The sequence below is a fragment of the Oncorhynchus keta genome, chromosome 12, assembly GCF_023373465.1.
Source record: "Oncorhynchus keta strain PuntledgeMale-10-30-2019 chromosome 12, Oket_V2, whole genome shotgun sequence".
In the NCBI taxonomy this organism is placed as follows: Eukaryota; Metazoa; Chordata; class Actinopteri; order Salmoniformes; family Salmonidae; genus Oncorhynchus; species Oncorhynchus keta.
The window spans coordinates 19,423,599-19,438,521 of record NC_068432.1 but is presented as its reverse complement, the minus strand read 5'-3'; the positions used below and the strand labels follow the sequence as shown (position 1 = coordinate 19,438,521).

Genomic DNA, 14,923 nt, shown 5'->3' with positions numbered 1-14,923 from the left:
CGGTGTCTAATTAGGAATCATACAAAACATCAACATAGAAAAAATAAACTAGAACACAACATAGAAATAATTAACTAGAATAGCCCCTAGTCACGCCCTAACCTATTACACCATAGAGAAACAATGGCTCTCTATGGTCAGGGCGCGACAGTACCCCCCCCAAAGGTGCGGACTCCGACCACAAAACAGCTCCGATGTAGGTCGTAGCCCCCACCCAGGCCCCGGATCCGGCCATCGCCGTCGCTGGAGTTTCCGGACTGTGGACCGTCTCTGGAGGTTCCGGACCGTGGACCGTCGCGAGAGGTTCCGGACCGTGGACCGTTGTGGTAGGTTCCGGGCCGTGTACCGTCGCTGGAGGTTCTGGACCGTGGACCGTCGCTGGAGGTTCCGGAACGTGGCCCGCGGACAGTCGCGGGAGGTTCCGGACCGGGGACCGTCGCGGGAAGCTCCGGACCGGGGACCATCGTGGGGAGCTCTGGACTGTGAATGCGCACTGGAGGCCTAATGCGTGGAGCCGGTACAGGTAGCACCGGACTGGTGACACACAATTCAGGACGAGTGCGGGGAGCAGGCACAGGACGTACCGGACTGGGGAGGCGCACTGGAGGCCTGATGCGTGGAGCCGGCACAGGTTGCACCAGACTGCTAACCGGATCCTCTGGTCGGATGTTGAGCAGAACACACTTGCACAACATCTCTCTCATCTCTCCCAACTTCCCCATTGCCTCCCTGACGGTCTCTGGCTCTTCAGGGCGAGTGCAGGGAGCAAACACATGACGTACCGGGCTGGGGAGGCGCACTGGAGATCTGGTACGTGGAGCCGGCACAGATGGCACCGGACTGATGACCTGATCTTCAGCCCGCCTGCGCTGCAGCCTACTCTTTGCCAACATCATTCTCCGATATCCGTCTTCACACTGCTCCATCGACTCCCAGGCGGGCTCTGGCTCTCTCCTTGGGTTGACCGACCACCTCTCTATCACCTGTTCCATGTGCTCTGGCTCTTCCCGAAAAAATCTTGGGGATGTCCTTGGGATTTCTGTGGCCGCGAACCCTGGCGTCATCGCTGTCCTCCATTATTACCTTCCGTCTGCCGCCAAGGAAGGGTTTTGCATCCACCCATCACTTCTTCTCATGTCCAAAACTCCTGTACCTCGTGGATACGCTGCTTGATTCTCTTTTGGTGGGATATTCTGTCACAGTTGTCGTACGAACGGGACCAAGGCGCAGCGGATATTGAGATCCACATATTTATTCCAAAGTGAAACTTAAGCCAAAATCAAATAAACGAACAACGGACCGTGACTATGTGGTGCACATGCACAAACACAAAATAATATCCCACAAACACAGGTGGGATAAATAGCTACTTAAATATGATCCCCAATTAGAGACAATGGTTACCAGCTGCATTTAATTGGGAATCATACAAAAACACCAACAAAGAAAAAATAAACTAGAACACAACATAAAAATAACAATAATTGCTGAGGGTGGGCCAGGGAGAGTTCGAATATGCAAAAATAACATCTCCAATTCTGAAATGTGTATAATACACACTTGTTTGAAATAGGACAAATATAAGCACACACCAAATGATTATACAGGTAATAATTTAGAGCAGTGCTCTCTGTATCCTATTCTACAGTATATGTGTCTACGGTCCTGTGAATATTCCAGTTAGACATGAACACAGGGCTGCAGACATGGCTAATTCCCCATCTTGTTGTTGGAACATAAGGAGAAGACAGTCCTCCCTCCTCCTGCTTCTATTGCTCTCTCTAAGCAACCATACAATCATCTGCGGTGGTTTGTGATGTTGCCATGGCAACTGAAGTGTGCCCATGTAAGATGAACAGAGAGAGAGTGAGAGAGAGAGAGAGAGAGAGAGAGAGAGAGAGGGTGAAACTTGAATGATCTCTCTGCATTTTGCATAATCATGATGACATGGCCGGAGACACTTAGCTTTTTAAATCCAATATCTTAAAAACTCGACTGCCGGCATACTTGACAATATCTTAAAAACTTCACTGCCGGTACTAATAAACAAAATACTAATGAACAACATACCACAAATATCGTTTTTTTTATGATACAAGGCGAGACCCAGATGCAGACACAGGAGGCAGATGGTTGGAGTCTTACAATATTCATTAATCCAATAGGGTAAAGCAAGAGAATGGTTGTGGACAGGTAAAAAGGTCAAAACCAGTTCAGAGTCCAAAAGGTACCGAAGGGCAGGCAGGCGGGGAAATAGTCCAGAGTCAGGCAGGGGTCAAAACCGGGAAGGCTATCAAAAAGAGAAAAGCAAAAGGTGAAACGGGAAAAACGCACTGCTTGACTTGACTAACATACAAGACAAACTGGCACAGAGAGACAGGAAACACAGGGATAAATACACTGGGGAAAATAAGTCACACCTGGACAATCAACAATGTTTTTAATAGCTTGCCCAGGGACTGCGGTTGAAAATTAGCCGGCTGGCTAAAACAGGCACTTTTACTGAAACGTTGATTAATGTGCGCTGTCCCTGTAAAAATGTAAATAAACGAAAAGAAAGAAAATCACAGGAACAGGTGAAACAGATTAGGGTGTGACAGCTTTTGAGTGTGGTTTCCCTTTAAGCAGTATTATCCAAACAGCAGGCCACACCAGCCAATAGCTATTAGATATTATGTTCCACCAACTCTGCACATGGGTGGTTGCTTTATTTTAGGCGAGGACTTTGTTCTTACAGACAAAGATTTATTGTACTGCACAAGTTCTACTTTAATTGTTTTTGATATGGCCATGGTACATGGTTGTCTCAAATTCTGTCACTCAATATATAAACCCTCTAATGACAATGCAGGTGGAGATACAGGCTGTGTGTGCCTTGTGCTGCTTTGTGTTAAGGTAGAGAACAGTGGTTGTCAACTCTCTCTTGAAATGTTGTCATGACTGGTGTCAAAGAATAACAAAGGGTAAAATAATGTATTTGAACTGGGGGAGGGGGCTGGCCCCTTTGTCCTCGTCAAGGGTCATCTGTGGTATCACCTGTACATGTTGGTAAACTAATCTTGCATGTAGACTAAAAAATAACTACAGCTACTCCCCTCCAATACTACTTTCCCAAAGCAATTACTGCCTTTTGTCTGACCCTTGTAATTAGCTCAACATTTAGAAAAAGGTGATGCACTTTTCACCCTGACCCAAACCCCCCAGCTGTGAAGGGCTTTGGGCAGAAGGGGGCACACATTATTCTGCCATTTTGTCTAATTCGATAATGACTGTTTGCGAAAGGGGCAGGCTGCATTTGTAAATTTAGGGGGACGAAAGGGTTTTTGAGGGTTGACTGACTGCCGTAACTACTTTCTGGCAGACTCAACATGCATAGAAAAGTCAGTGGTCATAAGCACATCCTTAAAAACATAGGTGCTGGGCTAATAAAGAATACTATTAAAGAACAAGAAGGCCCGCACACTGTTAAAGCTACAAATTCACTGATTTATTGACAACGTTTCGATCTGAAACGGATCTGCATCAGGTCAAACAAATTGAGTGCTCACATCCCAAAACACATTTCACCTCACATGACCATTGAGGACATGACGCATGGTGGGTGCAAAAGCTATTTGTGTACCTCTAATCATTTAATAACAATGAGATGGGTACATGTAGTAGTTCCAGAAAATAATAAATATTTACAAAATGACCAAGTGGGTTACCTGGAAGGCAAGACAAATCAAAGTGAAATATTCATGTAAGAAATGGTCTGATATCAAACTCTTGGTTCAGACCTCTAGGAGACATGGTACACAAACGGTGAATCCAATACAATTCTCTTCTCAATAATAGATGATCAGTATCTCTCCCCCTCCTAGGAGTCTTAACATGTTCGATGCCGATGTATCTCAAAGAGCTAATGGTGTGACAAGCCTCTATGAAATGCGCAGCCATCGGGTTTCTCTGGTCAAGTGTCCTGATATGTTCTGCTATCCTTGTTTTCAGGGCTCGTTTTGTTTTTCCTACATAGCATAGACCACAAATACACTTGATCAGGTATAGCACATTTTTGGTGGAACATGATGCCCTTAATCTTAATGGCCTTGCCCGTAATAGGGTGAGAGTGACACCACAATGGGTTTTTAGAAATAAATCTACAAAAGCAGAAATATTTTCAGTCAATGAGCCAATGGAGGCCACAATAGGTCTCCCTGGTGGCTTATCCAGTAGTTTGTGTATTTTGGTAAGGCATGAATAAAGGTAATGACTGGATAGTCTACTTTCATGAACTCATATTATTTTTGCATAATGTCTCCACTTTCCACAAGAGACTTCAGCTTGCAGTGAATCTCTTCTTTGAACAGTGGTGTGGGGTCACGTGACAATTTCTGATAGAACGTGGTGGTGTTCAATAGTCCCCAGATCTCATTCACATAGTCATCACGGTTTAACAACACCACAGCTCCGCCCTTGTCAGCAATTACGTACTATCAAAGTGGAATCATTTTTTAAACATCCAATGCTTGTCTCTGTTTAGGGAGATTATTGCAGACTCTGTATTCTCACTTTAATATTCAAAATCTGAGAATTTTTTTCCACCAATCTGCAGTATGTTTCTAGGGAGGGATTTCTGTATCTGGCCGAAAAAAGGTGGATTTGGCTTAAAACGGGGTATTCGTTCTGGTAGAAATGTAATTCTCTATTGTGTCACCCATAGTCTGAACACTCGTCTCACCCATACTTGACACATCCACATTTGGAAATAATTTCTGAAATTCTATTGTGGTGTGAAAGTCATTACATGATGCAGTGGGGATGAAAGATAAACCCTTACTCAACGCCAACTCACATGAAGTGATGATGGGACGTGAAGAAAGGTTAATCACACTCAGGCATTCTGACTGTGTCCAATTGCAGCCTTGCTCCTCTGTTCTTCTTGCCCCTCCTACACTTCTTCCACATCTGTGGTGCTGCTGACCCCTGTCGGGCCATTGAGGGTATCCTCTTCCCCCTCGCTTGCGTCCTAAAAAAGATCCACTCCCATGGGAATCATAGCTGTAATCTGAATCTGCATCAAGAGAAGATGCACTTAAGTGTGGAGGTAGGGTAACCTGTTTTGGGTAGTCTCTGACATCACTGCATGTCCTCGATGTGGAATCCCTCTCTACAGATACACCTCATTTTGTTCATAGTCATTGGAGTGCTGCTCAAACTTCTTCATCTTCATCGCTGTGATGTCCTGCTCCTGGTAATTTTTGAATTTCAATAGTGTGCTCTCCATATTTGTGCAACCAGTTTACTGTGTCCCCCAATGCCCGACAGATGGGGACACGCACCAGGCATGAGTGCACAGGGCATCCGTCTTTCTAATCTCTATATGTTGAGGTAACTACAGGTGTCAGGCAATCGATCAACCACATGTATTTATAAAGCCCTTTTTACATCAGCAGATGTCACAAAGTGCTTATACAGAAACCCAGCCTAAACCCCAAAACAGCACAAATGCAGATGTACTGTAGAAGCACGATGGCTAGGAGAAAATCCCTAGAAAAGCAGGAAGCGAAGAAAAAACCTAGAGGATCCAGGCTTTGAGGGGTGGCCAGTCCTATTTTGACTGTGCCGGGTGAAGATTATAAGAGTAAATGGCCATTAAAGCCAGATCGTTCTTCAAGATGTTCAAACGCTCATAGATGACCTGCAGGGTCAAATAATAATCACTGTGGTTGTAGAAGGTGCAACAGGTCAGCACCTCAGGAGTAAATGTCAGTTGGGTTTTCATAGCTGAGCATTCAGAGGTCAAGACAGCAGTTGCGGTAGAGAAAGAGAGAGAGAGGGAGAGAGAGCGAGATAGAGGGAGAGAGACGAAAACAGCAGGTCCGGGACAATGTAGCATATCCGGTGAGGCCAGAGTTCCATAGCTGCAGGCAGAACAGTTGAAACTGGAGCAGCAGCACGACAAGGTAGCACATCTGGTGAACAGGTCAGGGTTTCATAGCCACAGGAAAAACATCAGAAACTGGATCAGCAGCACGAACCGGTGGACAGGTAGTCCTGACGCATGGTCCTTAGGCTCAGGTACTCCAGGAGGGGAGAGAAAGAGAGACAGAGAGCACGAGAGAGAGAGATGGTAGAATTAGAGGGAGCATATTTAAGTTCAAACAGGACAACAGATAAGACAGGGGAATTTTACCAGATAGGACAGACTGACCCTAGCCTCCTGGCACATAGACTATTGCAGCATATATTCTATTTTTTTAAATTTTATTTTACCTTTATTTAACCAGGCAAGTCAGTTAAGAACAAATTCTTATTTTCAATGATGGCCTAGGAACAGTGGGTTAACTGCCTGTTCAGGGGCAGAACGACAGATTTGTACCTTGTCAGCTCGGGGGTTTGAACTTGCAACCTTGCGGTTACTAGTCCAACGCTCTAACCACTAGGCTACCCTGAGACAGGGGGGTCGGTACGCTGTGTCACTGTCAGACGATACCCCCGGACAACACTAGAGGGATATCAACAGACCACCAACTTACTACCCTGAGACAAGGCTGACTGTAGCACACAAAGATCTCCTCCACCGCACGAGCATGAGGGGGGCGCAAAATCGGAAAAAGAACGTCAGTGACTCAACCCACTCAAGTTGAGTATAGCGGGGGAAAAAGCCTGGCAGATGTGAAGCACCCCTCCTAGGGACGGCATGGAAGAGAACTAGTACTAGTTTGATTTTATTTTATTTGTAAGCCAGTGACTCAGCCCCCGTAATAGGGTCAGAGGCAGAAAATCCCAGTGGAGAGAGGGGAGCCGGCCAGGCAGAGACAGCAAGGGCAGTTCATCACTCCAGTGCCTTGCCATTCACCTTCGCACCCCTGGGCCAGATTGTACTCAATCATAGGATCTACTGAAGAAATTAGTCTTCAGTTGAGATTTAAAGGTTGAGACAGAGTCTGCGTCTCTCACATGAATAGGCAGACCATTCCATAAAAATGTTGCTCCAGAGGAGAAAACTCTGCCTCCAGCTGTTTGCTTAGGAATTCTAAGGACAATAAGGAGGCTTGTGAACGTAGGGTACGTGTAGGTATGTAAGGCAGGACAAAAGTATAGAGATAGGCAGGAGCTAGTCCATGTAATGCTTTGTAGGATAGCAGTAAAATCTTGAAATCAGCCATAGCCTTAACAGGAAGCCAGTGTATAGGCTAGCACTGGAGTAATATGATAACATTTTGGGGTTCTAGTCAAGATTCTAGCAGCCGTACTTAGCACTAACTGAAGTTTATTTAGTGCTTTATCCGGGTAGTCAAAGTGTAGAGTACTGCAGTAGTCTAATCTAGAAGTATTCGCTTTTCTGCATAACTTTTGGACAAAATGTTATGATTTTTGCAATATTACTGTCAAGGCTCAGGAGAAGACCCAGAAGCAGACAGTTTAAAAGTAACAAAAGTTATTACAAAAACAGGGGGGACAGGCAAACAACAGGTCAAGGGCAGGCAGAGGTCAGAATTCCATAGCAGAGTCCGAAATGTACAGAACGGCAGGCAGGCTCAGGTTCAAGGCAGGGCAGGGCAGGCACAAGTCAGAATACGATGGTGAGTTTGAAGAAAAACAAAACGAACTGGCAACAGACAAACAGAGAACACATAAATACACTGGGAATAATGGGGAAGATGCGAGACACCTGGAAGGGGTGGAGACAATCACAAAGACAGGTGAAACAGATCAGAGTGTGACAGTTATGAAAAAAGCTGCCCTTGAAATATTTTTGATATGTTCGTCAGATGAGAGATCAGAGGTCCTTCACAGTTTATTCAAGATGAATTGCCAGATCAAACAACAGATCACTTTGTTTCTTGGGACCTAGAACTAGGATCTCTGTTTTGTCTGAGGTTAAAAGTTTTAAAAATGCCCCATCCACTTCCTTATGTCTGAAACACAGGCTCCCAGGGTAGCAATTTTTGTGGCTTTACCATGTTTAACCAGAATGTACAGCTGTGTATCGTCTGCATAGCAGTGATAGTTGACATTGCATTCCCTAATGACATCACCAAGAGGTAGAATATATGGTGAATATATAGAATATATAGTGAAAACAATAGCGGTCCTAAAACGGACCTTTGAGGACAAACCATCCACAGAGATATCTTTCCGAAAGATAAGATGTAAACCAGGCAAAAACTTGGCCGTGTAGGCCAATTAGGGTTTCCAATCTCTTCAAACGAATGTGGTGATCGATCGTGTCAAAAGCGGCACTTAAAATCTGGGAGCACGAGGACAGATACACAGCCTTGGTCTGACACCATTATAAGGTAATTCATCACATTCACAAGTGCCGTCTCAGTACTATGACGGAGTCTAAAACCAGACTGGAGCGTTTCATGTACGTAATTTATGTCTTCAGGAAGGCAGTGAGTTGCTACAGCTTTTTCTAAAATGTTTGAGAGAAATGGGAGATTCAAGGGAAGTCATTGTTTTGGGAAAGTTGAAGGTGAGCAGTTGATATTGTGTAGACTAAATACAAGACCAGATTTACCAACGTGGACAGGTGGTACCACAGGTGACATTTGAAACCATCAATTCTCTCCCTCCCCCCATAATTTAAAGGTACTATACTTTGGAAAAAGAGGTGAGATGTGAACTTTGTGAGGCCAGACTCAAAGTTGAATAATTGTTTGAGTGTACCATGCACTGTGTGTTATTGGGTCAATGGCCTGTTTTGCATGCTCGGCTGAAGTAATAGTAGACGGACAGTCGGAGCGGTGCCCTGTCATTCAGCCCAATGGCCTGTATAAGCCGAAGCGGCAGTGGCATAAAGGAGAATGTTCTGGGTGAAAGGGGAGAGGTCGAAAGGTTGTGGAAGGCATGATGCGAATCAGGAACAGCTTGTGGCCATTGTCACGGCTGACCTGTTCCGTCATATGAGGGCTGTTAGTGTGCAGTACGCAACACAAACACATATACACATGTATCCACAGCAGGATGAGCAAACTGTGTGGTTATGTATCTGCCAGACATTCATGTTCCAGGTTTGTCTTTCACCCCCCCTCTTTGTCCGCATGTGCAGGTGCAAACCGTAGTCTGGCTTTTTTATGGCGGTGTTAGAGCAGTGGCTTCTTCCTTGCTGAACGGCCTTTCAGGTTATGTCGATATATTACGCGTTTTACTGTGGATATAGATATTTTTGTGCCTGTTTCCTCCAGCATCATCACAAGGTTGATTTGAACATTTTGCATCAAAGTTCGTTCATCTCTAGGAGACAGAACACGTCTCCTTCCTGAGCGGTATGATGGCTGTGTGGTCCCATTGTTGGTGGCAAGGAAGTCAGGCGCAGGAGAACGAACTTGGTATAAACTGAGTTGTTTAATAAATTCTGACAAAACTCCAAAACAACCAAAATGTACAAAATAACAAAGTGGGTACAAAACCCGTCGCACATCACATACAATCAAAACAATCTCCGACAAGGACATGAGGGGAAACAGAGGGTTAAATACACAACATGTAATTGATGGGATTGGAACCAGGTATGAAGGAGGACAAGACATAACCAATGGAAAATGAAAAATTGATCAGTGATGGCTAGAAGGCCGGTGACGTCGACCGCCGAACACCGCCCGAACAAGGAGAGAGAGGGACGGACTTCGGCGGAAGTCGTGACACCCATGGGGTTTATACTTGCGTATTATTGTTTGTACAGATGTACCTTCAGGCATTTTGAAAATTCAAGGATGACCCAAACTTGTGGAGGTCTTGGCTGATTTCTTTAGATTTTCTCATGATGTCAAGCAAAGAGGCACTGAAGGTAGGCCTTGAAATACATCCACAGGTACACCTCCAATTGACTCAAATTATGTCAATTAGCCTATCAGAAGCTTCTGCAGCCATGACATCGTTTTCTGGATTCTCCAAGCTGTTTAAAGGAACAGTCAACTTGTGTATGTAAACCTCTGACCCACTGGAATTGTGATACAGTGAATTATAAGTGAAATAACCTGTCTGTAAACAATTGTTGTAAAAATGTCTTGTGTCATGCACAAAGTAGATGTCATAACCGATTTGCCAAAACTATAGTTTGTTAACAAGAACTTTGTGGAGTGGTTGAAAAACTAGTTCTAATGACTCAAACCTAAGTGTATGTAAACTTCCGACTTCAACATTATGTATATCCAATTCCACCCCCTGGATGTATTCAATGAAAACATTATTGAAATGTTTTAGCCCATGAAATGCGTGTGTTGTACTGTGCGGCCTGGAATTTAGGGTCTGACATGAAAGAAAACAACATTTTGTAATGGTTTCTTTCCAAGCAGGATAATTATATCACTTCTTTGACATTTTCTGTAAATTCATACTTTTTTGGGCTGGCTTGTAGTTTTAGAAACCTATGTGTTAGATCTCATAGCAGAAGGCTTTCTTCAGCATCCATGCTGCCGGAGCCCTGAAGGTAACGCCATATCCTTTCTGCAGTGCACCAGCTGCTCATTGGAGCTGCACATTTTCAGCATCATCAGCCAAATGAAACTGCAGTACGAGATGTACCAGTCCTTCCTCCCCTACCATGATACAGACACACACACACACACACTTGATATAGTCCTTTATACCGTCTCTTCGCTTTACTCAATATCCTGTTGATGGATTTGCTCCAAAACACCAATTATTTTTTTAATCGCATGTTCATTGCCTTGTTGACCTCCCTCCACTTTCTAAATATTTTTAAGTCTCAATAATTGTGCCATTTTGATGCCCTGCAGCATTGCACGTGTCAAAGGGACATTGCTTGTCATTCAGTGTTAGTTTAACGGTTTCTTATTAGGATGTCTTGTGAAACCTGACGGATCAGAAAAAAAACTTAACTCACAGCTGTAGGCAAAAGAAGTTTAATGATTAATGGCTCTTCTTCTTGTGTAAGAATTACTGTTTAAAGTCTTTCATCTAATGTTTTAGAAGTTCCCCTTCTAAAACAGTTCTCCTTATACGTGAAACAATATTTTTAACTGCCAACTTGAAATTTCTCTAATTCTGTTCTCTAAGAATGTAGCTTTCTGTTGTAATGAGGCAAGGAATTCAGACACTTTCTAGAGTAATTATTAACATGTCATTATATTTGACCCAACAAATTATTAAGTAGTGAGAAAGCTGTTTTCCTTGAGAAATATATTAGAGGACGGCTTCACTTACCCTACACACAGAGCCTAGCAGCACCATTCATTCTAATGTGACAATAAAATCTTGGCAAAGTGCTTGAGGTACAATTACAATGTACTGCTGCATGAAAGGTAAAATGGTTAGTGGCTATGTTCATAATTAAGAGTTATTAATAGTCTCTGTACAGTATGTTCAATACACCAACCCTTCCTGAGTGTTGGGTGGACTGGATAGGGCTGTATATATTACTGAGTGCTCAGTTTTCCACAGCTATAGTGTCCAACTGTATTGACAATTAATAACTTACTCACTCCCAACACATACGGCCTTAGCCAGAGATCACCGATACTAACACCTAACAATGACATGATAACATGATATAACATTATTTCTCATAAAGTGCTAGTAGACCTGTGTCATTATGTTGTAATGACTCTGACATTGAATGAGTCATATCCACAACTAGACAGTGTTTTTTTGTTAACTCTAGAGGAGGCTAAGTTCCGTCTTCTCTCTGTCCCCACAGGGATGACTTGCCAGGCCAGGAGTTCGTATGTGACCAGCGAGATAAAGTGGGGCTACCGCTTCATGCCGGTGCTCACCCTGGAGGATGGCTTTTACGAGGTGGACTACAACAGCTTTCACGACATCCACGAGACCAACACCCCCAGCTGCAGCGCCAGAGAGCTGGCTGAGATTAATTGCCGCATCCACCTGCCCTTCACCTGGTCTGTAGCCAGCAAGCTCAGCCAGCAGGGGGTGCTGGAGCCCGAGGGCCGCGAGAAGAAGCATACTACACTGGTAACCCAGGAAGAAGGGCTAGAGGAGCAGACAGAGAGGAACGGTGACATTGCTAATATAGAGAGTGAGTCCAAAGTGTAGAGGGAAGAGAACTTAGGCCAGAGGGGCTGTGTGGGGCTTACTGTGGTGTCTCTACTCCTCATGGCTGTCTGACCAGGTGAGCTGGTCCCAGGTCAAAGGTCAGAGCCAAGGCAGAAAAATGGGGAACCTGAGTTCAAGGATGGTCTGGTCCTAGGAACCCTGCAACAAGGACAGCTTTAGCCCTAAACAGGTCATTTGCCCCCCAAAGATAGATGGTACATGACAATGGCTGGACTGAAAAGCTCTGTAATTGCATGTTTTGATAACATCGTTTTTTTCTTGAAGATATCAATTAATATTATTTCGTTTTTTTTATTCAAAGATTAAAACCTATACATATAAACATATATATTCTAGGATATTTGTATTTGTATTTTTTGTATATACTATCTGTTATGTTGCCAAAGTGTGAATATTTGACAAGAAGATGTTTGATACTGATTAATTTAGACCAGGTCTGTACATATTCTATGCCTTATGTACAAAGCTTTCCTTACATTAGAGTTTTAAGAAATATATAAGCATGTACAAAAACTCACTGTAGTTCATTTATAATATATTGTGTACATATGAGAATAATGGCGATTGTAATAGGCATGACAATATAACTCTTATTAACAATTCTGGATGAAAGCCCTATAGAATATTCAGCCTGGCCTAATGGACTAGTTACTTTAGACAGAAAGTAGGGAGGTTGGTCGGGGAGGATGGGTAGGCATAATGCGCATCCTTCTAGCAATCCACAGGTTGCGTGTTCAGGTTGCGTCTGGGACAACTGTAGCATTTTAGCTAAAACATCTCCTAACCATTTTCTAAGCTTATGCCAATTCACCTGACCTGCTACGTAAAGTTGCCTAACCCTTGTTGTTTTAGTTCTCCTAACCTTTTAACGTAAATGTCATAACCTTTGTTAGTTCCCTTAACTGCCAGCATAAATTCTCTTTATAATTATCCTACTGGTGCAACAAGCAACCTGGTCTCAGAGGAGGACGTCATCCAAGATACGTTATCCAAGCAGCAGAACATTTATTTTATACTAATACAATTGCTCAGAGAAATATTTTATTTATAAGTAATACAAAAAATATAAAAAAGAAAGGAGTAAAAATTGGCACGACGCTGAGCATTTCTCTAAAATGTTTTATGAGATTGGAGAACATAATGGGAGGGATCTTAGACCATTCCTCCTTACAGAATCTTACCAAATCCTTGATATCCTTCATCTGCTCCTATGGACTGACCTCTTCAATTCAAACCACAGGGTTTTCAAGTCCTGGCAGAGGCATCCGGGTTTTAGGCTAAAATGTCCTGGTACTTGGTAAAGTTCATGATGCCTTTAACCATAACAAGGGCCACAGGACCAGTGGAAGCAAAATAGCCCCATAAGATGAAGCACTTTTCTCCATATGCTTCCGTTTTTCGACGCCAAATCCACCGCTGGTGTGCATGGCCAAAGAGCTCTATTTTCATGTCATCTGACTATAGCACTGCCTGGAGTTTGCTAAACGGAATTGGCACTTGGATTGGAACCGGTGAGAAACATGCTCACTTTTCTAATATGAAGGATAGGCTTCCATCTTTCAATGTGTCTCTGAAGTGAACCCCACTGTAGTGTCCGGCCCATAGCGGACAAATGAAAGCACACTGGTACTACGAAAGAAGCCATGTGAGGGGAGCTTGGGGAAGAGCATCAAGGCCTACTCTAGCACCTTTAATTTAACTAAGTGCAGCCCGAGGGTGTTCATTTTCTTCTTTTTACATATTAGACCTCTTTATTTCTGCTGCAAAACTAAGTTTCTAAAAGCAATTTCTTTGTGTTTCCGGCAAAATGTTTGATTTGAAATAAAACAGTGTAACGTAACCTTACAATGTTATCACTTTACAAAATGGTTCTATTGCTTGTGCTGAAGAGCCATATACAGGTCTCAGATAGCAACAGTGTGTAATTTTGTTACTGCAGAACGTTCTAGCTCTGCATGTCACTGATAGCACACCTGTATAACTATGGCTTCTATGTGTCAATAAAAAACATTTGGGTAACACTTAAGTTACCCATATACAACGCAGTTAGTCTATAGCTAATTAAATGTTTTTATTTGTGATCCATGTTTGTTACAGGTGTAGGTACTGTGAAGTTATTGGTAATTAATCAGATGTTATCAAAGGGGTAGATATTTCAGCTATGTGGTATTTCAGCAGCTTAATGTAAAGCGTTATAAACATGCAGGCATCATTGTTTAATCTGACTTCTGTCCAATCGCTGAACAAAGATTGAACGAAACAGACATGTTTATTATATCGACTCTTTTATTTGACTGTTTGTATTCATTTGTAATTATTAATTGTATTAGGTTATATTTTCAACATTACACTGAATTGCAAAATACTGGTTCATAAATCATCTTCGATAATACTTTAACTAATACTTCTCACTCTCTTTTATTGATACAAATCTTATTTTACCTTGTGTTGATTTAATGAAATTGAGAAATATATTCACTCTGTGGTCAATAATTGATTGAAATGGACAATCATATTCGATCTAAAGGGCACTTTATGAAACAATGTGGTACAGGACCAAGAAATGGTGGTAGAGCTAGAGTTTGGGAGGACACAATGTTTTGGGTTGGGGTGTCATACTCAAACCCTGAAGGTTGCACAGTATACCACAGTATACCAACCCATAATTTATGGGAACTCAAGTCCTTTTGTTCTCCCAATTTGGAATACCTCACTATCAAATGCCAACCTCATTACCTCCTGAGAGAATTCTCTTCGGTCGTGTGTATATTCCCCCTCAAGCCGACACCGCAACGGCTCTCAAGGAACTACACTGGACTATGTGCAAAATGGAAATGGACTACCAAAGTTTTATCAATACATCGCCTGCAATACTCGCTCATCAAGAATTATTGAC

The 14,923-nt window shown here is 43.0% G+C and overlaps 1 protein-coding gene across 2 annotated transcripts in view; it reads left to right on the top strand.

The window, feature by feature from the left end:
• Nucleotides 1-14,537, top strand: part of LOC118391082 (G protein-activated inward rectifier potassium channel 2-like) — a 103,227-nt gene extending 88,690 nt beyond the window's left edge. Inside the window, exon 3 of one of the 2 annotated variants that reach the window (XM_035782085.2) lies at nt 11,651-14,537. In XM_035782085.2, the coding sequence (XP_035637978.1) occupies nt 11,651-12,006 (356 nt within the window). In that variant the 3' untranslated portion in view covers nt 12,007-14,537. The remainder of the gene's footprint in view (nt 1-11,650) is intronic. The other variant, XM_035782084.2, reaches the window with a different exon arrangement.
• The last annotated feature ends 386 nt before the right edge of the window (nt 14,538-14,923 follow it).